Source organism: Carcharhinus amblyrhynchos, chromosome 1 (genome assembly GCF_965287045.1).
Source record: "Carcharhinus amblyrhynchos chromosome 1, sCarAmb.v2.hapA, whole genome shotgun sequence".
Classification (NCBI taxonomy): domain Eukaryota; kingdom Metazoa; phylum Chordata; class Chondrichthyes; order Carcharhiniformes; family Carcharhinidae; genus Carcharhinus; species Carcharhinus amblyrhynchos.
The window spans coordinates 87470376-87496241 of NC_137324.1; the positions used below are offsets into that span (position 1 = coordinate 87470376).

At 38.7% G+C, this 25866-nt stretch overlaps 1 protein-coding gene across 2 annotated transcripts in view; it reads right to left on the minus strand.

The window, feature by feature from the left end:
- n4bp2 (NEDD4 binding protein 2) overlaps positions 1-25866 on the minus strand; it is a 78957-nt gene that overhangs the window by 14532 nt on the left and 38559 nt on the right. The window contains exons 5-14 of one of the 2 annotated variants that reach the window (XM_080188540.1): positions 21421-21497; positions 19280-19435; positions 15827-18126; positions 13886-13971; positions 12739-12784; positions 11114-11379; positions 9651-9772; positions 5573-5699; positions 4096-4284; positions 2292-2460 (exon numbers count right to left, since the gene is read on the minus strand). In XM_080188540.1, the coding sequence (XP_080044666.1) occupies positions 2292-2460; positions 4096-4284; positions 5573-5699; positions 9651-9772; positions 11114-11379; positions 12739-12784; positions 13886-13971; positions 15827-18126; positions 19280-19435; positions 21421-21497 (3538 nt within the window). Of the gene's footprint in view, positions 1-2291; positions 2461-4095; positions 4285-5572; positions 5700-9650; positions 9773-11113; positions 11380-12738; positions 12785-13885; positions 13972-13993; positions 15129-15826; positions 18127-19279; positions 19436-21420; positions 21498-25866 lie in introns of those variants that run through there. The other variant, XM_080188549.1, reaches the window with a different exon arrangement.

Consider the following 25866-nt stretch of genomic DNA (forward strand, 5'->3'; position numbering starts at 1 on the left):
AGTTGATTCTCAATAATGAACGGTGAAACCCTGATTTAACGCGAATTTGGATATAACGCAATGCACCATTGGGCCCTTTTTTATTGCAGTTTATGCAGGCATTTATAATACAAACATGTCCGATGCGAGCAGTCTATTCTAAGATCTTTAAATAAAGGAAAATGAACCCAAACAAATTGATTTTCATCAGTTTGCAACATTAAAATTACAAAGAAAAATAAAACTATATTTGATAAAATTGTAACGTAGGAGATTGGATCATTCGTGATTCCATCATCTCTTGGACCCGGGCTAAAATCAAGCCTGATTCTTGTCAGCCAGCTCAAAGAGTTCATAAGAACATAAGAAATAGGAGCAGGAGTAGGCCATCTGGCCCTTCGAGCCTGCCCCGCCATTCAATAAGATCATGGCTGATCTGTCATGGCTCACTTCCACATTCCCGCCCTCTCCCCATAACCCTTAATCCCCTCTCTTATCAAAAACCCATCAACCCTCTTCTTAAAAATATTTAGCGAGGTAGCCTCCACCACTTCAACGGACAGAGAATTCCAGAGATTCACCACCCTTTGAGTGAAGAAGTTCTTCCTCAACTCCGTTCTAAACCGCCCCCCCTTTATCTTGAGGCTGTGCCCCCTAGTCCTACTGTCCTTTGAGCGGGAAGAGTCTCTCCATCTCTATCCTATCCATCCCATTCATCATCTTATACGTCTCAATGAGATCTCCCCTCATTCTTCTAAACTCTAACGAGTACAAGCCTAGTTTATTCAGCCTCTCCTCATAGCTCAACCCCCCCAACTCCGGCATCAGCCTAGTAAACCTCCTCTGCACTCCCTCCAAGGCCAAAATATCCTTGCGTAAGTACGGCGACCAAAACTGCACACAGTACTCCAGCTGCGGCCTCACCAATGCCCTATACAGCCACAGCAAGACCTCCCTACTTTTATATTCAAACCCCCTCGCTATGAAGGCCAGCATCCCATTTGCCTTCCTGACCACCTGCTGCACCTGCAAGCTGGGTTTTTGCGACTCATGCACAAGGACCCCGAGGTCCCTCTGCACTGTCGCCTGCTGCAGTTTTTCTCCACGATAATCCTTCCTACCATTATTCCTACCAAAGTGGACCACCTCGCACTTGCCAACATTAAATTCCATTTGCCAGTTCCTGGCCCATTCGCCCAGCCTATCTAGATCCTTCTGCAGACTCTCCACACCATCCGCGCAATTTGCCGTTCCACCAATCTTGGTGTCATCAGCAAATTTCGACACCATACACTCGGTTCCCTCCTCCAGATCATCTATATAAATGGTAAATAGCTGAGGCCCCAGCACCGACCCCTGGGGCACTCCACTAGTCACCAACCGCCAATCCGAATAGCACCCATTGACCCCCACTCTCTGCCTCCTATTTGACAACCAGTCCTCTATCCACGCTAACACCCTACCCCCAACTCCATGTCCCCTGACCTTCTGCAATAACCTCTTGCTTGAAGCAAGTTCCTCTTGCTTGACTGTCTCAAAGCAATAACTGCTCCTCAAAAGACATAAACTGGCAACATCACTTACTGCCCAAAAATGCTAACGTGGGAAGTGGAAGTGCACAATGGTGGTACCTGACGAAGGGGCTAACCCGAAAGCTTGCGAGTATATTATCAAATAAATAGGTTGGACTAAAACCTGGTGTTGTCAGACTTTTTACCAAGACATATAGTCAGGGCCAAGAGGAGAATTTCTTTACTCGACATATGGTTGTGTGTCATACCAACCCAGCAACCACCTAAATGATGCTGAGAATCTGAACATACAATGAGGTTTCATTCCTCAAGGCCAGCATTACTGCTTATGATAAACACACACCTGGAGTGGACGGGGTAGTGAGGTGTGGCAGTTATAATATTTGAGCGAACATGGAAAATCAAGAAGGATACAAGATTATTACATAATGCTTCCCCTTTTCCTCCCCAGTTTGGTTGCTTAGGACATCATGTAATGAGACAAACTAGTGACCTTCTCAACTAGTATCAATGGATTATCTTTAATTGATCAGTTTTATAAAGGAGGTAGGGTTCTAGGCAGATGTTATGCATGTCTTTTTCTACGCCAACTATAATTGGGAACATTTAGTTTTCACAAAGAATTAATTGCTCTTTCATATGTGGTGGAAAATCAGTTTCTACGCTGATTTTCTTGAACCCCGATTTAGCGTGACCCTGCTTTTTTCACGATAACATTTTATGGACCCCAACCATCACGTTATAATGGGGTCGTCCTATATTGCATTACAAGTGACCTACCTGTAATCTTCTCAAGTAGCACATTTTCCAGGTGGTACTGGGCTTCTTCCACATGAAGGCCATGCAAGTCTAAAACATTTTGTGGAAGCAACGACACATTTACTCGCTTCAAAATCTTTGCAGCAGCTCTGTAGTTGGCTTCTTTCATCTTCTCCCCATGAAGGTGGCCCTTTAAAGGTAATTGATTATAACAAAACTCAAAAAACATAACATTGCAGGCATTATTCAATTAATACATTTTTAACCAAATAAAATAGTACTTTTAGTATCAAAGGATTGGTGTAATTCCATTAATTGTAACACAGCTTTCAATTCCTTAACTTTCTGAACACTCTTCAAAATTGTGTAGGCAGCACAAGAGAAACGTCAGTTTGAATTTTATTTCTGTTCCTTCACTGTCACTGGCTCAAATTCCTGAACTTCCTCCTTAACGGCACTGTGGATTCACCTGCAATTGTTCCAAGAAGGCGGCTCACCATCACCTTCTCAAAGGCAATTAGGGATGAACAATAAATGATGGCCTATCCAGTGACTCTCACATCACATGAATGAATAAAGAAATCTAAGGTCATGAATGGTACTATAGAAATGGAAGAATTTTTTTTTCCAATCAATACATGAAATGGACTTACCAGCAGAGTGCTGGAAGCAAAAACCCTGTTTATGAAACAATTATATGATGCAAGTAAGGGAATATCGGGTCTTTCCAGCTGAATGAAGTCAGACATAATTGGCCTTGCACATTTTTAAGTTGCTGAAACCAAAAGAAAAATGCTGGAAAATCTCAGCAGGTTTGGCAGCATTTGTAAGGAGAAAAAACAGCTGACGTTTTGAGTCCAGACGACCTTTTGTCAAATCTCTACCCAATTTTTATCTTGCGACCTTGTGATCTTAACTGTTGCTAATGAACTCCTACTGTAATTTACATAGATATAGACACCAAATGAGGTTTGGATCAAGTTCAGCTGTGAAACCTAAATCAGAGGTGGCATATTAGTTGATGAATTCCACAATATGAAGACCTGTACAACACATTTTATTCTACTGAATTGGAAAAAGATGCAAATCTTCTTCATGTCTAACCTTTATATATTCTTTTCAAGAAAATGTGATAAATATAATGTCTTAAAAAGCATGAGTGAATTTTTAAATGTTCTGACTGCTAGTCTTCCATCATTTCATAGCAAATGAATCTAACAGGTTTGTTGAAAATAATTGTTTGCAAATGAAAATGTGTATACTTAGTAAGCCTAAAAAGTCAGTAAAGTCAGGGCTCAAAAGAATCAGACTGATCATATATGTTAAACAATTGTAATTAATGATTGACACCATAATACTATCTGGTTCATTAATTTCACAGTTGGAAGTGGTTCAGCCAGTGATATACTGTTGCAATATTGCAATTTGCAAATCACTCTCAGTGCAACAAAGCGAGAGTACATATTCAGCAGATGGCATACCACAATGAAAATTTACAAGCATCTAATTGACAATACAGCACAAACAAGAAAAATCTGGAGGGTTACTTTCAGAACAAAATACAACAGCTGTATTTTTTCTTGTTATCAGAGCACAACTCTCATAAAATAAAGCTTTTTGTGGTTTTTCCCTCCAAGGATGTCTATGTTTGAGGTTTCCACTCAGAACCTCTTTCACAGGCAGCATTTGTGTGCTGAAACCATTCAATTCATTTGCACAGAAACTGGTATTACTGTTTGGTTAAATTGCAGGTGCCTAAGCAAGAAAAAGTCAACTTTCAAATATTTCCTTGGCTTATTCATGACTAACTTTTCAGTATACTCACTTGCTGTGCATAAAACACAGCCACTGGTTTCATGCCTCTTCGATGAGCTTCTGCTGCCTTACTAAAGCACTCTTGCTGTTTGCGACGATGCAGAACTGCCTCAGCCCTAAAGTCTTCATAATCTGGGGACTCTGCATTCTGAAATGCATGCTCACTATCTAATTCTTTAACGTTTTTGTTTGTCATGGCCTAAAACAGAAACAAATGATAGAGAAAATTGTATTATCCATATTGATAAATCTGACAGCAGCATCAATTTCCCCCAACTTGAAAGCAATGTTGTCAAGTATTCTTTTCATAATTTTCAGACAGAAGTTCCAAGATGCTGAATACTCCAAACAGAAACGTGAATGTTAGCAGATTGTTCCTCCAACAGTTTTCACAGTTGCTCATACCATCGGTCTCTAGAGGCCAGCAGAGAAAGCAAACCACAAGCATCTGTTTTAATGAACATGACTATGAGAAAAGAACACCACCATGGTGCACTTTTCAGATATCAGATGTCTATTGTATTCACCGCTCCCAATGCAGTCTGCTCTATAGAACACCTTTGCTCTTTCTACAAGCATGGCCCCAACTTTCCAGTCACTTGCCATTTTAACTCAGCATCTTGCCCACATATCCATTATCAATCAGCCTACAACAACGCTCCATTGACGCCCAACGCAAACTGGAAGAATAACACATCACTTACCTTTTTGGCACATTATAGCCTTCTGGATTCTACAGCTTTCTGGATTCATCACTGAGTTCAACAATTTTAGACTGTGAACTTTCCTCTCCATCTTGACCCCCTTTTTGTTTTTTGATTCCCTTGGCTTGCCCCATTACAACCCACCCCACCTCTCCCTCACACTGCCATCTGTCCCTTGTTATTCAGTTTTGCTCCCACTGAGCACTGACATTAATTCTCCTCTTAACATATTCTGCCATCTTATCTTTATGCCACTATTAGCACTCCTTCAGTCTTTAATGGCATCACTCTCACCACTTCATCGGATGCCCAAGACATCTTTGTTGAACTTGGTTTTGTGACCTATACTTATGGGATTGAATTCCAAGCATCGCAAATGATATTAGTAATCCTGTGCAACTGAAATAGCCCTCCGCATTGGTCTGTTGCTTCAAAATTGAAAATAAGTTGTCCTGTTAAAAAGGTGAAAGAAATTTGACTTTCAACAAATGCGGAGCAAAATAATGTAAAAATGATAAAGACAAACACAAGCTTAAGATACACAGAATATGTATGAAAGTTAAATGACACCAAGGCAGTATTCAGTCTTCATTTTCACTATCATTTCACGTTCATTGTACTTCTTTCTCACGGAAGCAATACATGACACAAGAAAGTATGCAATAACTCCTACTGCTTTAAAGTTACAATACTCTGATTATTTCAAGTTTTTTTTGTTGAATACAGTAATGTTAGTCTTTAGATACTACATGCATTTTCAAGAAATTTCAATGCAGCTTTTACCTTCTTATTTCTGCCCACAGCCAGTTCATTCTGATGGCCACTTTCATGAACTTTAATGGTTTTTGTTGAGTCTAGATCACAATCAAATACAGACTTCAAAAACTGTTCCGTCTGCTCAAAGGAATAGCTGAAGTAAAAAAAGTTAAAGAAAACCAATTGTTTGAGAACTCTATAAACATGAACTTGCACTTGTTAGCACCTTAAATGTAAGAATCTCTCTCAAAGCACTTCAAAAATGTGTCAACAGAAATGAAAATGGGCACAAGCTCATTGAGGATAAGTGAGATGAGTAGGTAGGATATGGTGTTGGAAACTATCCAGGCAATACATATTTAGAAGAGTCAAAGTCTAGAGGGTTGAGGGGCTGGGATGCCAGCCAGGAGAGCTGACGTGGGTGGAGACAGATGGCAATAGTGGTGGAATTAGACAGTCTTTATAATGAAGAAGATACAAGGCCTGAAGCTCAATCAAATACAATGTCTTCCAAATATTGGCTTGGGGTAAACCGTAGTTCATCCAAGACTGGATGTTGAACAAGCTGTCTTGAACACTGGGGCAAATGGGGTACAGTATTGGAGCCGGATGTCATCATTCTGCATTTAGAAACAGACCTACCCACAGATTATATTACTAAAAAGCAGCATGCAAATGAGAAAGAGGAGATCCTTGGGGTCTATTGAGGTATTGACTCACAGGCAGAAAGAAAGTCAAGTTTTGAGCTGATCTGTAAACATGGGAACGAGCAAGCTGGACATGGAGTGGAGGAGGATGAAGTAATCAGTCATGTCAAAGACAGCAGAAAGGCATAGACAAGGAGGCGTATAGGAAAAATAGGCCACTCAGTCCATTGAGCTTGCTCTGTCATTCAACACAATCAAGGATAATCATCCACTTCAATGCCTTTTTCCCATACTATCCCATATCCTTTTATGTTATTGGTATTCAGAAATCTGTCAATCTCTGCTTTACATATGCTCAATAACCAAGCTTCCATAACCCCTGAGATAGAGAATTCCAAAGATTCACAACCATCTGAGTGAAAAGGCTTTTCCTCATCTTGGTCCAAAGTGGCTTGCCCCTTATTTTGAAATTGTGCCGACTAATTCTAGTCTTCCTAACCCAGGGAAACATCCTACCTGGTCTACCTACTGTCTATTCCTCTAGATATTTTGTAGGTTTCAATAAGATCACCTCATTCTTCAAAACTCATGACAATATAGACCCAGTTTCCTCAATATCATTTTATAGGATAAGTCTGGTGAACATTCGCTCCATTACCACTATGGCAATAATAATCTTCCTAAGATAAGGGGACCAAAACTGAACATAGTATTCCAACTACTGTCTAACCATGATGTCCATAAAACCATTATTGATTGTCGAAAATACCCATCTGGTTCACTAATATCCTTTAGGAAGGAAATCTGCTGCCCTTAGCCAATAAGTCCAACAGGTTTATTTGGTAGCATCAGCTTTCGAAGTGCCGCTCTTTCATCATCACCTGACGAAGGAATGGCGCTCTGAAAGCTCGTGCTACCAAATAAACCTGTTGGACTTTAACCTGGTATTGTGAGACTACTTACTCTACCTACTCCAGTCCAATGCCAGCAACTCCACATCATGCTTACCTGGTCTGGCCTACACGTGACTCCAGACCCACAGCAATGTGGCTGACTCTCAAATGTCCTCAAGGATGGGCAATAAAAAAAAACAAGGTTCTGTACAATTGAACAAGACTTCACTATTCCTGTACTCAAATCCTCTTGTGATAAAGCAGACTAGTAGCTTTCCTAATTACTTGCTACATCTGCATGTTAACTTTCAGTGGCTTACTGATGAAGATACCCAGTTCCTTTTGTACATATACACTTCCAAATCTCTCAACATTTATGAAGTACTCTTGCACATCTGTTCCTCCTACCAAAGATAGCCTCATATGTCTATGAGGAATATTGCTTGAATTAAAACTAATAAAGATAGGTTAGCAGTTAAGAATTGTATCTTGTCACGTTTAAGTATATTGATTGTTAAAAGTTAAGCTAATTCATTGTATTTAAATTGTATTGTTAAAATAAAGTTTGCTTTGAAAAAAGCTTCCGAGTGTATCAACAGAATCACACCTGGAGTGAAACACCTTATCTTCACACTAGTGCCGCAATAAAAAAAATAGTTGGGCTTCATAACATAGTTGGGGTTTCTGATCTGTTCCCTAACATATTCCATCTGCATATTCTTGCCCATTGTCCGTCAAAATTCCTTTGAAGCAGCTTTTACATCTTCCTCACAACACACATTCCCGCCTAGTTTTGTGTCATCTCTGAACTTAGAAATATTACATTTGATGCCCAGATCCAAATTGATGATACGTATGGTAAATAGTTGGGGCTCAAGTACAGATCCCTGCTGTATCCCATGAGTAAAAAGTCTGACAACACCAGGTTTTAGTCCAACCGATTTATTTGATAGTAAACGCACAAGCTTTCGGGTTAGTCCCTTTGTCAGGTGAATGGAGAGTTCTGGCCTCAGACAGAGCATATAAAGCACAGACAGTTTACAGATTACTGATTAGAATGCGAATCTTTACACCTAACCTGCTGTTCAAGTCTTGAAGTGGCCGACAATGTGAGTGGAAGGAGCACTGGTCACAGGTTAAAGAGGTGTGTATTGTCTCCAGACAGTACAGTGAGTGAGGTTTTGCAAACCCAGGCAAGTGTTGGGGGTTACAGATATGCAACATGAACCCAAGATCCTTGTTGAGACCGTCCTCATGTGTGTGGAACTTGGCTATCAGTCTCTGCTCAGCGACTCTGCGCTGTCGTGTGTCGTGAAGGCTGCCTTGGAGAATGCTTACCCGAAGTTCAGAGGCTGAATGCTCGTGACCACTGAAGTGTTCGCCAACAGGAAGGGAACAGTCTTGCCTGGTGATTGTCAAGCGATGTTCATTCATCCATTGTCGTAGCGTCTGATCAGTGCTCCTTCCACTCACATTGTCGGCCACTTCAAGACTTGAACAGCAGGTTAGGTGTAAAGATTCGCATTCTAATCAATAACCTGTAAACCATCTGTGCTTTATAAGCTCTGTCTGAGGCCAGAACTCTCCATTCACCTGACGAAGGGACTAACCCGAAAGCTTGTGCATTTACTATCAAATAAATCGGTTGGACTAAAACCTGGTGTTGTCAGACTTTTTACTGTGTTTACCCCAGTCCAACGCCAGCACATCCACATCGTACCCCATGAGTCACAGCCTGCCAATGCAAGAATAACACACTTATTCCTATTCTGTTTCCAACCAGCTCCCAATCCTTAATCCATGCCTGTATATTACCTCCCACCTCATGCTTTTAATTTTGCTAACCAACCTCCTGTGGGGACTATATCAAAACTGTCCTCCCCTGAGGATCCACTGTCTTCACCAGTATCCAAAATGGAAAATCATTTTAGCAGGAAGACAGACTTAGGCACTATTTGCCAGGTTCTACAGATTGCCTGGTAGTCACCTATTTCCTCCCTGCCTGCACGCTCCTATTCTGCGGTATGACTACCTCTCCAAATACGCTATCCACGTGGTTCTATGCCTCATAGATACACCGCATTGATTCCAGCCACAGTTCAAGCTCCAGAATCCAGAGCAAAGTTTTCAATTAGAAAATTTACAACCAGTCAATGAAAATTCTGAATTCAAGTGAATGCTTTTCACTCTATTTCACTTGTAATCCAAATTAAGCAAAGAGTGAAAAGCCTGTTAATTATAGGTGGAGTATCTTTATAACTAAATTGCAAGATAAATATAACAATTCATAAGGAATTAGCTGACATTGCAAAGCTTAATAAGAAACTCAACATTGGTTTTCAATCCTTTGGGTAACCTGTGTTTTTGGACTGGACAAGGAAAAATTATTTGATGTAAAATAAAGTGGAAATTAAAGAATGCTGAATAAATCATTGAAGTTGTGAATATTCAAGACTAAAAACATCAGGATTCAAAATATCCTGAAAGTGTGATCTAATACAGTAACACCTAAAATGAAATTAACAATTAAAATAATCACTATATGAAACTTTGACTGAAACTCACTTGTTGTCCTTATACATTTCCATGATGAAGTGTTTATCAATACCCGGAAACATCTCTAGGAGGTGTTTTTCCTTCAACTTAGTTGCACAGTCTTTTGTGGATAGGAGAGATCGCATATTAGACTACAGGAGGAAAAGAGCAAATCAAATTAATTTAGTGCTCATTCGATACACTTTTGTCAGTATTGTGAAGTTTAAAGAAGAATAGAATGCCGTAACATACAGAACATTGCATCTCAAAAGCGCTGGTACGGGTTCCCCTTCTTTCACTGCACCATAAACAAATCTTGTTTACATTATGATATATACATGACAAATTACTGAGTGCAAATCTTTCAGGACCTTGCATCACGTCTTTTAATTAATGTTTCTGCTCAGTTACCAAAAATATCATTTGCTCATATACAGTTCTAGCAGAACTGGACACCATTGCTTAAACTTGGAGGAAGGCCATTAAATAACAGATCTTTCATAATTAGTCAGAGGTTCTGCTATTGCAAGGAACCACAGTTGCTGAGATGCTGCTGAAAGCATTTGGGGAGGAAATTTGTAAGAGATTCCAGCAGAGACACTACTTTTTTTATAGATATGATGTTTAATCAAAAAGATCTAAATAGGTCATGAAGATATTTATCTCTAAATTAAATATTAAATTAAATAGTTCTTGTCCTGTATTATAAAAAGCTACACCATAAAAAGAAATTAAAAGGAAAAATATTGCTCTCCTTCCATATAACATGGAGAGATTTTGATGTAATAGCTGGGTTGATAGGAGGCACAATCAATTTGGACTTCATTTAAATACAATAAACTGCCATTAATCATTCTGCTTTCAAGTGACTGGCCATTTCGAAGGGTGGGAGAGGCAGAGACTAAAGTGGGTCTGTAGCAACACTTGAAAGGGTGAGCTGGAAAGATCAAAAAATGGATAATTCCATTCAACATTAAGAAGTGGCTGAATGCACTGAACACAACAAAAGCTGTAGATGCTGACCATGGCATAGCTGCAATACTGAAGACCTGCAGACCAAAGCAGCAGATTCTAGTGTTCAAGCAACAAGGAATTAAAATTAAAAGAGTTTCTAATGCCTAAAAATCAAAAACTGGAAAAGAAAATTGCTAGACCTAGTCAATCAGCATCTTTGAGAGGCTGCCACAATCATAAGTATACAAGAACACCTTAGATTGGGTAGCAGCAAGCTTTGGTGTGCATTATACTCAACATTCTGTACCTCTGAATTTTAATAATGGAGGGTTTATACACACTTAACTGCTTGTTTCTGAAAGTCAAAAAATGCTGACATGACAGAATCTGAAACCAAATTCAGACAATATTAGAACAAATCTCCCAAAATTCCCAAATCAAGGTAAAATATCTCTACTGTTCAGTGTCACCAATTGTAACCCAAGTAGTAAAAGTAATAAAACCAATAAAACTGAGCAAACATGCAGTGGTGAACATACCTGGTCTTGTCTTGTCTGAAACGCCATCTCCTCAGACATGATATCCCTTAATGACACACTAGGAGCTCGTGCACTCCAATGATCCATAAACGGAAAGCCTTCTGCGACATGCATTTTTACAGTCGATGCAGCAGGTAAGGGGGTATCTTTCATTGAATCCCTTTTCCTTGGCTTCTTCTCATCATGTTTCAAAATAGAAATATCCTTCTCTTCCTCTTTCACTTCATCCTCAAGTTCCCATTTGAAATTCTCTGATAAATTACTGCCTAAACAGGAAATGTTACAATTTTTGAAGACTCTAATTCACATAAAACACTATAATAGAGTTCTGAAACCTATCACAAGAAACGTGACCTGGGACTGTTTTTCATGAACTTCTGGTGTGGGATAGTAAATCCACAAATAAGTACATAATCCTTGCTCTACGGCTCTAAGAGCAGCAAATTTGCACCATCTCACAAAGGAGGACATAATCAGTCCACTTCCATCCAGTGTCATACTTACTTTTCTTTCTAACCAATTTCACTGTAGGAGCCCAGTATCTATTCAAACATGTGCTGTAGAATATTCCAAAAAAAGAAATGAACTTCATAAGAACTCAAAAATATTGGGAAGGATTTTTCAGATGACAGGAGTTTCTCACCCCATTACCCAAAGAGTCGATGGAGAACATTTCCCTGCTGATACTGGCTGTCATGATGTAGAGATGCCAGTGTTGGACTGGGATAAACACAGTCGATACTGGCAGCCCCACAACCAATTAACATTAATTGGTTAAGGATGAGACTTCCACCCACATCTGGAAAGGAAAACTCACCTTAGCTGCCAACTAATCTAACTGGTTGGCAGCAATGTACTCCCAACTGCACCAGTGGTGGCCACTGCTGAACTACAGCCAGTCCCCTAAGAAAAGAAACTAATGAAGGCCAGTCTTGGGGTAATTCCAGGGGAGCAGCAAGGCCTGGCAGGAAAACACTGGTAAGGGGGAGTGGAAGAGAGCTGGGTTTGAGGGCAAAAAGGGGTGTTAAGAGAGGATGTGCCTTGTCAGGCAAAATAACATGAGGGGTGTATTACATGAAGATTTTCTGCATGGATAGTTAGCTGGAACCAGATAACCTGTGTGACACCCAAAGCTGGTTATAGAAGCTTGGTGACAGCTGTCAAAACCAAAAGCAACAACCCCAAACACCACCTAATAACCATTCCATATGCAGCATTTGCGGCAAAACCTGCCTCTCATGTTTGGTCTCTTCAACTATCAGTAAAAGTGCACTCATCTCATGTAGATGGGAGGATGCCAACAGAGAGAAACAGCTTATACAAGCATGGCTAGAGAGGAAGGTAGGCTTCTGAAGGCACTAATGAATTAGTTTCTATATCAAGTCATGATCATATTTCTGGTGCTAATCCTCAAATTACCAGATGTACTGAATTCAACATCACAATTTGCAATAATTAGATTTGAAGTTCCAAACTGAGTTGCTAGCTCAAGTATCAGAACTACTACAATATTCTTCTTCCTCTTCCTTACTTATTGCATGTGACCTTCACATTCATTAGAATGCAAATCCCTTGTGGACAAAATGAATGGGGTTTTCAGTCAAGGCATTAACAATATTTATTACCTTCCAAAAGAAGCTGGTATGACAGGGATTCTTGTTTTTTGCGCTCCTGGAGAAAGATCAGTTATACCCAAGTAAGATAAATAAACTAAACAATTAATTACAAGGTAACATAACTTTAAAATTACATAGATAAATGCATATTATGTATGCCTGAAATAATATAAAATCATAATACATAGGAATTGTGTGGTGGTATATACTGCCTCTCAGCGCCAGGGATGTGGGTTCAATTCCTGCCTTGGATCACTGTCTGTGTGGAGTTTGCATGTTGTCCCCATATCTGTGAGAGTTTCCTCTGGGTGCCTGGTTTCATCCCACACTCCAAAGATGTGCGGGTTAGGTTGATTGGCCATGCTAAATTAGTGTTGGGGGACTAGCAGGGTCAGTACATGGGGTTACAAGGATAGGGCCTCGGTGGGATTGCTGTTGATGCAGACCCGTTGGGCCAAATGGCCTCCTTCTGCACTGTAGACATTCTATGAGTAGAAATAGGCCACGTAGCCTCTCCCGTCTGTTTTGCATTTTAATAAGAAAACAGTTGATCCTTGGCTTCAACTCCATGTCCCTGCCTGATAACCATATTCCTTTTTACAGAATTATGCTTCCATCTTACTGCACTTAATTTTATCAATTTTCTCACTGACTGTCACAAATTATTTTAACTTTTTTCAAAAAGAGGCTCTGATATATTATTAAACAATTTTATGTTTATGGAATTAAGATCTTTGTGTTGAATGCTGTGTCTTAAAAAGAAAAGTCACAAAGGGGAAAGGAAATGGATTTTCTAATTTATTCCTATTTCTCCACAGCACTCCAAGTTGCTAGAAGTGACAAAACATTTCAGCAAAATGGAGTCTGCTCTGGTCAGTGTGTACATAAGCAAAACAGTAATCACCATGTCAGCTTAATATATTTTTATTTAACTTATATTGCGCATTACTTTTTGCAATATACTCATCTTTAGAGGCAAGACTACTTAACAGAGGATTCATAATTATCATAATAGGAATAACAGTGTTCATACTCTCAAACTCAGATCCACTCTCCACATGGAAATACTAATCACAATGAACCAACACATGTCTTAAGGGCTTCCAAACTCTATAATAGACTAGAGAAGACCAAGGCGAACAAAAGTTGTACAAACCAATATAGTTTCCTTCCACTTCTGATGAATACTTTTTGCCAAATGTAGATCCATCTGGACAACACATTCCTCTGGGGTCAAATAATCTGAGGAAGTAGTCATAATAACATGATAAAGAGCAACAAAGTAACCAATGCACATGACTATACATTTCTGGAAGAATAAATAATATTTTAGAAAACAGAACATTTTTTAAAAAGTTATTTTAAAATTTCTATCCATCCACTTCTGAAATATTTGACAGAGAACAACTCTTTAGTGACCTGCGACTTACCAGGCTGTTCTGAAGTATGCCACAACCTTCAAATATTTTTGATATTTTTAAATGCACGATTGAAACTATATAAAAATACCCAAGTGCTTTATACAATTCGACAATTTCCTTACAAAGACAATCGTGTTTAGAGTCCCTTGAAAAGTTAGAACCTTCCATTATGAAATTCTAGTCTATACTTCATATGCTTTAGAATACAACTTTGAGTTTTAGAAATTAAAGTTTTAACTGTAAAAAATGGTGGCATCCGATTGAGTAACAGGTAAGCACCCCTGAAGTAACTGCAATTCAAACAAGCTTAGAGTTTTTTTACAGTTGAAAGCTCATTTACATTTGCCTTACAAGATCAGAATAAGTGAGGAAAAAAACGAACAATAAATGATCCATCTGTACACTTATAATACAACCAGGGAGTCTGTACAGAGAGCAACTATGTCAATTAGAAATATAAATTTTTCACATGGGTTACAGAATCAGTTATAGCGAAGATAAAATAAACAAAATAATTTGCATTTCTAGTTGAATCATCTCAAAGGATGCCACATTGCCAGAGATAGTGATTGAGGATGGGACATTGGTTAAAAGGTTCTTTTAATTCACGTGTGCTTTTGTTAATAGAAACAGGCAGTTCAGTTTGGGTTTTGAAGGAAAACAGCTGATAAAGTTGCTCTAACTTGCAGCTACTGAAAGCAATCTACAGTGGTATTCACAGAGATGTCACCTTGTGGCAGAGAGTCAGCTTGAATAAATAGCTTAGACATAAGCTATGGCAGCAAACTGGGGATGAGGCAGTCCACTTACGTCCAAAGCCAGAACAAGATGCTGAAGAGCTGAAGTCTTTAAATGTAGAACTGAGTTAAGCTCAACTGCTTAATACTGTTAATACTGTTGCTTAATTACTGGGTTTTAAATCTCAATAGTCCCTCACAGAATTGCAAGACTTTTTAGAATCCTTTGGCCTATCCATTACTGTCAATGAAAGGGAACATAATTACATAGATGAAATACAAGAGAACAGCAAGAAGGTTTGAAAGATAAATGCCACAGAATTACATACAAAATGCAAATAAATTTTCCTCGAGTTAAAATTAAATAACAGCATTCTGTAAAGTCAGTATCAACAGGAAGGGGTGGGGTATAAAAGGAACATAACAGGAATCCAGGACCATACGTGGATGGAGGACTGATGGGCTAACGGTCGTCTTTCATTCAGTTATGCGCATGTATTTAAGATATGAAATTATTTGGAAACACAAACACTCCTGTTACTTAATTCATAAATTAAATTTTCAGTGAAACTAGTGACATAAATAGCTGGCACATGCAGATACAAATGCTAACATTTTCAGAGCATCAAGAAAAATGGACTAAAAATATGCTTGAATATTGTACAACTTATAAATCAGAACATAATACTGCACAGGGAAGTTGATTTAAACACGAGGTTAGACATAAATTGTTTTATTAACTTTGCAGAATATGTTCCAATAACGTTCTGCTGTATTAAGTTTTTTTATGTTTCTTTAAAGGTCATGCATTGTAGACTACTGTTAACTTTACAAATGCACACAAAGATGTATACTTCAGAATATTCAACTTCCTCACTGACGTCTAAAATCCGAACTAAAATCAGTAAATCAATAATAGGGTCAACTTAGAACCCTTACCTGGGTCAAGGCCTACTGATCCAAACAGGTCATTAAGTTGAATTGCCAATTCTGGTGGCAAGTACAATTCCAAAGTTTGAATCTGCACTGGATCAAAGTACAATCTTGAACCATCCTGATCTGTACTTTCATCTTGCATGGCCTTCACTTCATCTTCATTTCCCTTCTGTGCTGAAATTCTTACTCTGTCACAGTTGGACTGATTTTCACTTACATTTTCTGTAAAAGAATTAAGTTCTGGCTGCGACACTGACGTAGTCTCATTTTCGTCTATACATTCCGTCAAACCCACATTTGTTTCTTTTAATTTTTTTACATTTGAACTAACAGATATGTCAGCTTTTATGCACATTACATTATTATTTAACAAATTCTTTCCAAGCATCAAATCATTGCATTCTCCATCTAGGTCATTCCCCTTATTTGGATTATTAAGCTGTTCACAATCAATGTTGCATGGTGAACTGGTATCATTTGTACTTTTCACCTCTTCACCTGGTTCTGTAGCAATGTCAGCTGATGGGCTTTTATCTTCATGTTCAACGGAAGACACCAGAGGTTCCATATTATTCTCAGTTTTCATTGGTAATGTTTGACTATTTATCTCTGTAGTTTTATTAGCACTGTACAACTCATTTTCTACAAATGCAGATTTGTCATTTTGTGTCTGTTCGCCAAAGTTTACTTCCTCAGTTTGTGATGTCTGGTTCACTTGGGTCACACTGCAAGTTACAGGTTTATCGTCTGCAACTGATGCCTGATTCACTGGATCCTCATTTGAAAATTTCACACCAGAGTCTAGCAATAAATTGGTTGCCCATTCTACGTCATTGTTACATTTCTCATATAAATCATTCAGATCTTCAATAGGCACAGATTTAAAACAATTACTGAGTATCTGCAAATCCTCCTCTTTATTAACAAATGCAGTTTCATCTACAAATGTGCTTTTATCGTGCACAAGTCTATCAGGTACTGATTCCTTAGTATTTAGAGATTTTTGTGTTGCATCTAAATCTGTTATTTTAAATCTGTCAAAGTTTCCCGTCAATATTTTAAACTCAGTAAAACTAGCTTTTTGATTCTCGATTTTCCATAATAGAGCAAAATCTTCAGGTGCTGTTTGTGTTGAGTTATCCTGAACAGAATTTTCTGGAGTCACTGTAGAGTTTTCCATTTGATCAGTAGTAGTGGGGCCAGGTTCTAGAAGTTCTGCAGAGATTGGACTGCTACCAGTGAACGTTAGTGCCAGTTTACAGGATTTTCCTACTCTCCTGTTTTGCCAATATTTTTTACTTACAGATTTTTCAGATGATGCTTCTGAACTTGGCTCTTCAGAAATTTCTAGACTTTTACGCTCCTCACCGTTTTCAAAATCTCTTTCCAAAGAGCTTTTAGCAGTTGAAGGAAGCACATAAAGATCATCAAAGCTATCTTTGTAAGTTTCAGAGCTGTTTGTTGCTTGTGAAATTTCTACATTCTTCTGTTCAACCAAACTGCAAGCAGCCTCTTTCAATGAATCATTTGGAATGACAGAGTCCAATTTATTGGATTGATTTAAATTCTCCTTATTGATTTGTTCTGAGGTTTTTCTGGCTCTCCTTTTCCGCTGATCTTGAGGTTTCAATGTTTCTGCTATTGGCCAATCTCCAACAAAGTTCAATAATTTTGGTTCAATATTCTGATTAGATTGTTCTGCAGCTTGTAGCTCTTTTGCAATCAACACATTTTCTCCAGATAGTTCTTCTTCAACTTGCAGTTTTAGAATTTCTTCCTTTTCTAAAACATTATTTATACTATTGACACCTTGCCTTTTCCCTCTTCTAATTCTCTGACCAATAGATGTACTAAATGCAGTTGGCAAATCATGACGTGGTGTTAAATTATCTCTGTGGCATTTCAAATGATCAGCATTTTTTGTTGTTTCAACTTCTGATTCAATGGTTCTCACATCAAGTACGTTCTCTCTCTCATCTTCAATTTCAGAATGAGATGCTAAATTATAATTACTGACATTTGATCCAAGAGTTTGGTCTATCTTTTGTATGTTTTCTCCATTCGGTAATTCTGAACACATAGCATTATGGCCAATGTCATGTCCAGTTTCACGTTTTCTGCTTTCACTGGCAAAATCTGAAGGCAGTCTTATGCATTGCTCCAAGTTATCAAAAAATGCCTCGTTTGTTTTAATAGTTGATGGATCTTCTGTATTAGTTAAAGGAGACTTCGGGGAGCGAGGTAAATCTTGGCAGTCTGAATCAGCTGCCACCATCACATGATGCATGCCTGCATTCGTTGCTCTATTTAAACAAAAATAAATAGATGATTGATCTTGAAATAAGATCAGAATGATATTTTCTAAGGTTTATTCAAGCTGTTTAGCAAATTTAGAACACAGAATCCCAACAGTGCAGAAAGAAGCCATTCGGCCTATCGAGTCTGCACCAACAACAATCCCACCCAGGCCCTATCCCCATAACCCCACATATTTACCACAGTAATCCTGCTAACATACACATCCTGGGACACTAAGAGGCAATTTAGCATGGCCAATGCACCTAACCTGCACATCTTTGGAGTGTGGGAGGAAACCAGAGCCCCCAGAGGAAACCCACGTAACAAGGGGAGAAGGTGCAAAATGCGCACACAGTCACTCAAACCAGGAATTGAACCTGGGTCCCTGGCGCTATGACGCAACAGTGCTAACCACTATGCCGCCCATGACTTATCAGTGATAGTAACAAAAGCCAGACTATGGACAATCTCCTTCATCCCACTGTCGTTGCCAGCAAGAATGAAGAATTTTGCTTTCAACCAGATCTCCATTCACTGCAGCAGCACCGAAGAATCCAAACTGCAGATGGGGTTAGAGGTTTCTGGTATATGTCTCAACAGCATTGAACTGTTTTGCAAAGCCAACATGCTTGCTATTCTTCAGAATATTTTTACAGCTCAAGGAGTTTCCTCTTTTGCACAGCCATGAAGCAGAAAGAAGGAAACAAAGGAATGTCATCACCTTCCATTCAGCATCTTATCCTCCATCCAACCTACCTCTATCTCTTCTGAATTAGCAAGTAAATATTTTGATGATTAAAAACAAGAGCACAGAAATAGCTGCATTCATATCTTAAGTGTACAAGTGAGAGAACAAACTAACACACGCCCAGATCACCACTGGCAGAAAAATAGCCCAAATTTTGGGCAGATTAAAATTCATTCTGCTACATATAACTCAGATTTTGAGAGATGTTTACACCTGTGTGATCACCAACTACAAGAAATAAAAATCATAGGTACAGTTTTTAACTCTCATTTCTCATATATTGCAAAATAGCTCAATGAACAAAATAGGAAAGAAAAAATATTCTTACTCTCCAATTCAACATTCTCTAGAAAATAAAAAAATCAAATCATCTTCTTACACTTTTGTACATATTACTTGAGGACACTTACCCAATTTCTGCACTCTCAGCAGGAAACTGTTCTGTAGTTTCTGTTTCAGGGAATTTAGGTTCCGATGACCGCATTATAGTGCTGACTGTAACATGATGCTCATAATGCTCTAAGATTATTTTAATTTTTTCCTTTGATACGCCATGAATATTACGTCTAAGGGCAAATAAGCATAATTTCAAAAGTGCGCTTTGGATAATAAGAGAAAAAGCTCGTTAAAACTTCAGGTGAAATTCAATTTGGATGGCAGTGCATTTTACATTTTGCAATTTTACAATAGCGAATTGGCGGTCCATTTTACATTTTGCCAAGGCTGTCTTACTGCTAGCAAGTCAGCATTCTATTCAACCCAATGCTGAGCTTCAGACTTCAGTTATGATCTCCATTACTAAGAGCATTTACACCCAGCCAGAACAGGAATGTCTCTTGCCATGCTGCTGAAACCCTCTGTCAACTAATCATTTGGCTCTGGATGACTTTAGAAGACTTCTAATCATTCCTTCTAAGCACATGATAACAGAAGCAGCAAAAAAAAAGTAAAATGGGGATTAAATCAGAATGTTGGTGGAGAAATATTACGTTTTCCACTGAAGTGAATGTTGTTGCTCAGGCACCAACAATTGTATTTTAAAAGATATTTATTTCTGCATTGTTCAGCTGATATCACTTTTACCTTTGTCAGAAGCTATGGGAGTTCAACTATTCAACTCCAGGATTTGACCACACACTATCAGAAATGACACCTTTCATTACAGACAATAAATTAAGGCACCGTCTTGCTGACCCAGAAAAATACAAAAACGTCATTGCATAATTTAGTTCTCCCTACATTCATCCCTCAGCCAACACTACCTTAAACCAATTGTCTAGCCATTTAATTGATTTATTATTGGTGGAACCTTAATATGTACATCACCTGCTGAGTTTCCAAACACAACAGTAACTGTTCTTTCAAATAATTATTGGATGTGAAGTGTTAGAGGTCATCACGGTTATTCCTTAATTTGATTTGTTTTTACACCTTTCTGACATTTTCAAACTTCATGCCTGCCTCAGCTCATGTGCTGTTGAAACCCTCATTTGTGTCTTTGTTACTTTTCAACTTGACTATTCCAATATGCTCCTGCCTGGTATCTTACATTCTACCCCATGTAAACTTGGTCTTCCAAAACTTTGCTGTCCATGTTTTACCTCGTACTGGGTCTCATTCACCCATCAAACATTGTACTTGCTGAACTACACCAGCTCCCTGTCAAAACTAACACCTCTACTTTAAAATTTTCATCCTTGTTTGCAAATCCCTCCATGCACTTGCTGCTATCTTTGTAATTCCCTCCAGTGCAAGAATTCTTCAAGGTACCTGCATTCAATTAATTTTTCTCTCTTGAGCATCCAAAATTTTAATCTCTTCTCCACTGGCCACGATTTCAGCTTCCTAGGTCTCAAGCTCTGGAATTCCCTCCCTATACTAATCACACTCTCTACCTTGCTTTCCTCTTTTAAGAGACTCCTTTAGACCTACCATCATCTCACCTAGTGTGTCCTTATGTGGCTCAGTGTCATATTTTGTTTTATAAAGTTCCTGTGAAACACCTTGGTATATTTTATTTATTAAAGGCACCATATACATTGTTGCAGTAGTAACGTAACATGAGAAAGTAACTATACTTGCCATAAAAGCAAAATGGTGGGCGGGGCTGGGGCAGGGGAGAGAGGAAGAGCGAGAAAGAGAGAGGGGGGAGAGAGAAAGAGAGAGAGAGAGAGAGAGGGAGGGGGAGGGGGAGAGACAGAGAGGGGGAAGGGGGGGGGAGAGAGAGAGAGACAGACGGGGGGGAAGAGAGAGGGGTGTGTGTGTGTGCGCGCGCACGTGGGGGGTTGTGGTAGGAACCAGGTGAAAAGTGAAAAAGTTAAACAATGTAGAAGGTCAGGGATATTTGAGAGTTAAGTGAGATTGGACAAAGATGTTTAAGAAACAAGGCAAATGTTAATGATAGTGCCAAGAAGTAAAGAAGGTGCTGACAGTGGTAGTAAGGTAAGATAGCAGAATGTGTTATCTCCTGAGTTTTTCCAACATTCTCTGTTTTTATTGCCACGACTTCATTATACTGGACTTCATTATATAGGAACACAGGTAGCCTCACCTTTCAAGCTCCCGTGGTTTGAACTTCCACTGGGTGTCTGGTTCACGAAATACAACTTTATAGCTGTGTTTCAAAGCCTGTACCAAAAATAGTAAAAGGCGTCAATATCTGGGTAATATAAATTCACCTCTGAGACAAACAACTGCAGTTTTAACAGACACTTCACAATCTTAAAATGCTTCAAGAACTCTTAATTTTCAATAAAGGCAGATATTTGTACATTCAAGTAATATTTCTACATTTCACATATCCTAACATGGATATTGTTGTACTCTGCAAATCTTTAATGAACCAAGCTTAAAAAAAAGCACCCTACATCACTGCTCACGGTAAATTAGATTTCCTGTACCCTATAATATACGATGTGTTATCAGGACCACGGATTTACAGTGAATGAATTTTATCCAATTGTATTTCACATTGTCCTCAGAGGGGGTGTAGCTTAGATTTGCTAGAAGTAAACCTGGATTGCAAGGGTTAAATTATAAGAAATTGCACAAACTAGCATTGCATTCTCTAGAATTTAGAAGGTTGAGGGAGGGAACTTGGTCAAGTTTTCAGGACCATAAGAACTAGGAGCAGCAGTAAGCAATTTAGCCCCTGAAGCCTGCTCCACCATTTAATACGATCATGGTTGGTCTCATCTTGGCATCAACTCCATTTTCCTGCCCATTTACCATAGCTTTTCAAACACTTACTAATTAAGAAAGCATCCCCTCTTCCTTAAATTTATTCAAAGTCTCGGCATTCACCACACTCTGCGGAATTGAATTCCACAGACTCATGACCTTTTGAGAGAGGTAATTTCTCCTCATCTCTGCTTCAAGTCTGCTCCCCTTATCCTAAAACTATGACCTCTTGTTCTAAATTGCCCTACAATAGAAAACATCCTCTCCAGATCTATTTTATCAATCCCCTTATCATCTTATATACTCAATTAGATCACCTCTCATTCTTCGAAATTCCAGGGAGCATTGGCCTAAACTGTGCAATCTCTCTTTGTAAGACAAACCCCAGGTCTCTGGAATCAATCTAGTGAACCTCCTCTGAACCACCTCCAATGCAATACATCCTTCCCCAAGTCATGGGACCAAAACTTTGCACAATATTCTAAGTGTAGCTCACTAATGCTTTGTACAGTAGCAGCAACACTTCACTACTTTTCTATTCTGTTCCTTTAGTAATAAATGCCAAGATTCAATTTACCTTCCTTATTGCCTATTGTACCTGCATACCAGCTTTCTGCGACTCATGCGCAAGGACACCCAGATTCTCCTGCACTGGAGCATTCTGCAGGTTCTGTACATTTAGGTAATAATTCACCTTTCTATTTTTCCTACCAAAATAATTCACCTCACACTTATCCATGTTAAATTCTATCTGCCAAATTTTGTCCCATTCACTTAACCTATCCGTATTAATTTGTAAATTTCTTATTTCATTGTCACAACTTACTATCCCACCTATTTTGGTATCATTGTAAATTTGGCTATAGTACCTGCCATCGCTGTATTAAAGTCATTAATATAGATTGCAAATAATTAGGACCTGAGGACCGAACCCTGTGGCACCCCACTAGTTGCATCTTGCCAACCCAAAAAAGACCCATTTATCCTGACTGTCTGCTTTCTGTTGGTTAGCTAATCCTCTATCCAAACTAGTAAATTATCCCTAATCCCATATGAACTAGCCTTGTGTATTAAATTTTTGTGTGGCAGCTTATCAAATGCCTTCTGCAAGTCCAGATATACTACATCTACAGGATCACCATTATCCACCTTGCTTATCATATCCTTGAAGAACACAAGCAAATTAGTCAAACATAATTTATCCTTCACAAAACCATGCCGACTCCAATGAATTATATTTCGACTGTCTAAATGTCCTGTTATTACTTCCTTTATAATAGATTCTAACAATTTTCTAACAGGATGTTAAACTAATTGACCTATAGTTTCCTACTTTTTGCCTCCCTCCCTTTTTGAGTAAGGGCATTATATTAGCATTTTTCCAATCCATTAGAGGCATACCTGCATCTGGGGAATTTTGGAATATCATAACCAATGGATCCACTATCTCTAGTACTATTTCCTTTCCCTGAGGACTTGCCTGCCTTCAATCGCAATAGTTTGCTCAGTACTTTTTCTCTAGTGACGCTAATAATTTGAAGTTCTTCCCTGTCTAAAACCTCTGGACTTTCTGTTGCGATTGGGGTGGTACTCATGTCCTGCATTGTGAAAACTGAGGCAAAATATTGTTTTAATGTCTCAGCAATTTATGTGTATCCCACTACTAACTTCCCAGCCTCATCTTCCAAAGGACCAACATTCACTTTAGCAATCTCTTTCTTTTTATATACTTATAGAAGCTTTTGCTATCTGTTTTTATAATCTACCTTTGCTCCTTTTATTACTTTTTTTAGTGAACATCTGTTGATCTTTAAAAGCTTCCCAATCTTCCAGTGTACCACTGGCCTTTTTGCTATATATGCCTTAGTTTTTGTCTTTACGTTAACCTTAACTTCCTTCTTTGCTTGAAGTCTTTCCCCCTCTTACCAACTTTCCTCCTCTGTGGAACATAATTGGGGGGATTTGAATGCCTTCTTGAAAAAATACCATTGTCCTACCTTTAAGTCTTCCTGTCCAGTCCACTAGGGGGCCAAATCTGTCCTCATGTGTATGTAATTTCCTTTGCTTACTACAATGCTAGCACGAACTCCAGTTTCTATCCTCGTGCTGACTTTGAAATACTAGCATGCTATTATCATTCTTCCCTAGAGGATCCATAACTATGAGACTATTTTCGCCCCACCTCATTTAATAGTACCAAATCTAGAATAGCCTGCTCCCTGGTTGATTCCACAACATATGACTCCAAAAAAAACACAACCTCTGATACATTCAACGAACTTTCCCTTAAGGCTACCCCTGCCAGGAACAGATAAAAAGTGAAATTTCAAAAGTGAAATTAGGAAACATTTCTAGAAATGTGGGGTGCCAGAAGTTTGAATTCTCTTCTGCAAATAGCAATTGATGCTAGATCAGTTATTAATTAGGGATACAGGGGAAAATCATGGATTTAGGACACAGATCAAGCATGTTCTTATTGAAGAGTGGAACAGATAGAGTCAAATTGCCCACTTCAGTCTCTACGTTTCAATTTCTTCCTTTATAAGTTCCGACAACCATGAAAATCATAGATAACCTACTTTGATTATTTGTTCCTTTATTTATATATTTTATTTTCCTTTGCTTAATTTGATTCACAAAACTTTCCCAAAAAAATTTAAGAACCAGTTGCCATGTACATTTAGTAACATTTTTGGTCGAGAGCAAAATCACTATGTATAGGCAAACAAATACTACACTTCATTCTTTATAAATTTATGTTGAAAATTCATAGAAACCAATGTTTACAAAGATAGCAGCAGCTTGGCTGCTCATGTTACTTAGCATTATAAGAAAAATAACGATCTGTAAAGGTTGCCATTTTGAAAAGTGCCATCAATGGAGCCTTAGTGAGTTGCTGCAGTACATCTTGTAGATGGTACACACAGCTGCCACTGTGCACTGGTGATGGGGCAGGATAGGGAATGAATGTTTAAGGTGATGGATGGGGTGCCAAATGGACTACTTCATCCTGGATGGCAAATGGGGAGCACTCTATCAAATTCCTGCCTGTACCTTGTAGATAATGGATAGGCATTTGTGACTCAGGAGATGTGTCACTCGTTGCAGAATTTCTAGTTTCTGACCTGCTCTTGGAGCTACAGCATTAGTATGGCTAGTCCAGTTCAGTTTTCGGTCAACGGTAACCCCAGGGTGCTGATAGTGGGGGATTCAGCAATGGTAATGCCATTGAATGATAAGGGGCCATAGCCAGATTCTCTCTTGTTGGAGATGGTCATTGTCCTGTACTTGTGCAGCATGACTGTTACTTGTCACTTAACCACCCAAGCCTGAATGTTACCCATATCTTGCTGCATGGGCTGCTTAGTATCTGAAGAATCACAGATAGTATCTCTATCTTCAATATTGTGGAGAGCAGGCACATGATATTTTGAAAGTGCACTGGGTGCCCATTTTACAATCAGCCTCATTTTTCTCAATGATAGAATTCTTTGCTATTTCTGTGAAAGTTCTCTCAAGAAGTGAGCACTCATATTTTCATTGGCCAACAACTTGTGTTTAGTAGCATCCTTATAATGAAAGAAGTCCATCATAAATGTGGACTTTGAACACCTTGAGGTTATGAAAAGTTCTATCCAATTTCAACTCTGTCTGTCTTGCTTCAAATTCATTCATCAGTTTCCTTACTGTGATTTTGGAACAAAGTGTCTTACATTTTATTTTCTAATAGGAACACATCCAGCATTTTTTTAAAATACTGCCACAGCTTGTGACTGGCAATCTGTTCCATAATCCTATTACTCTTAATATAGAATTT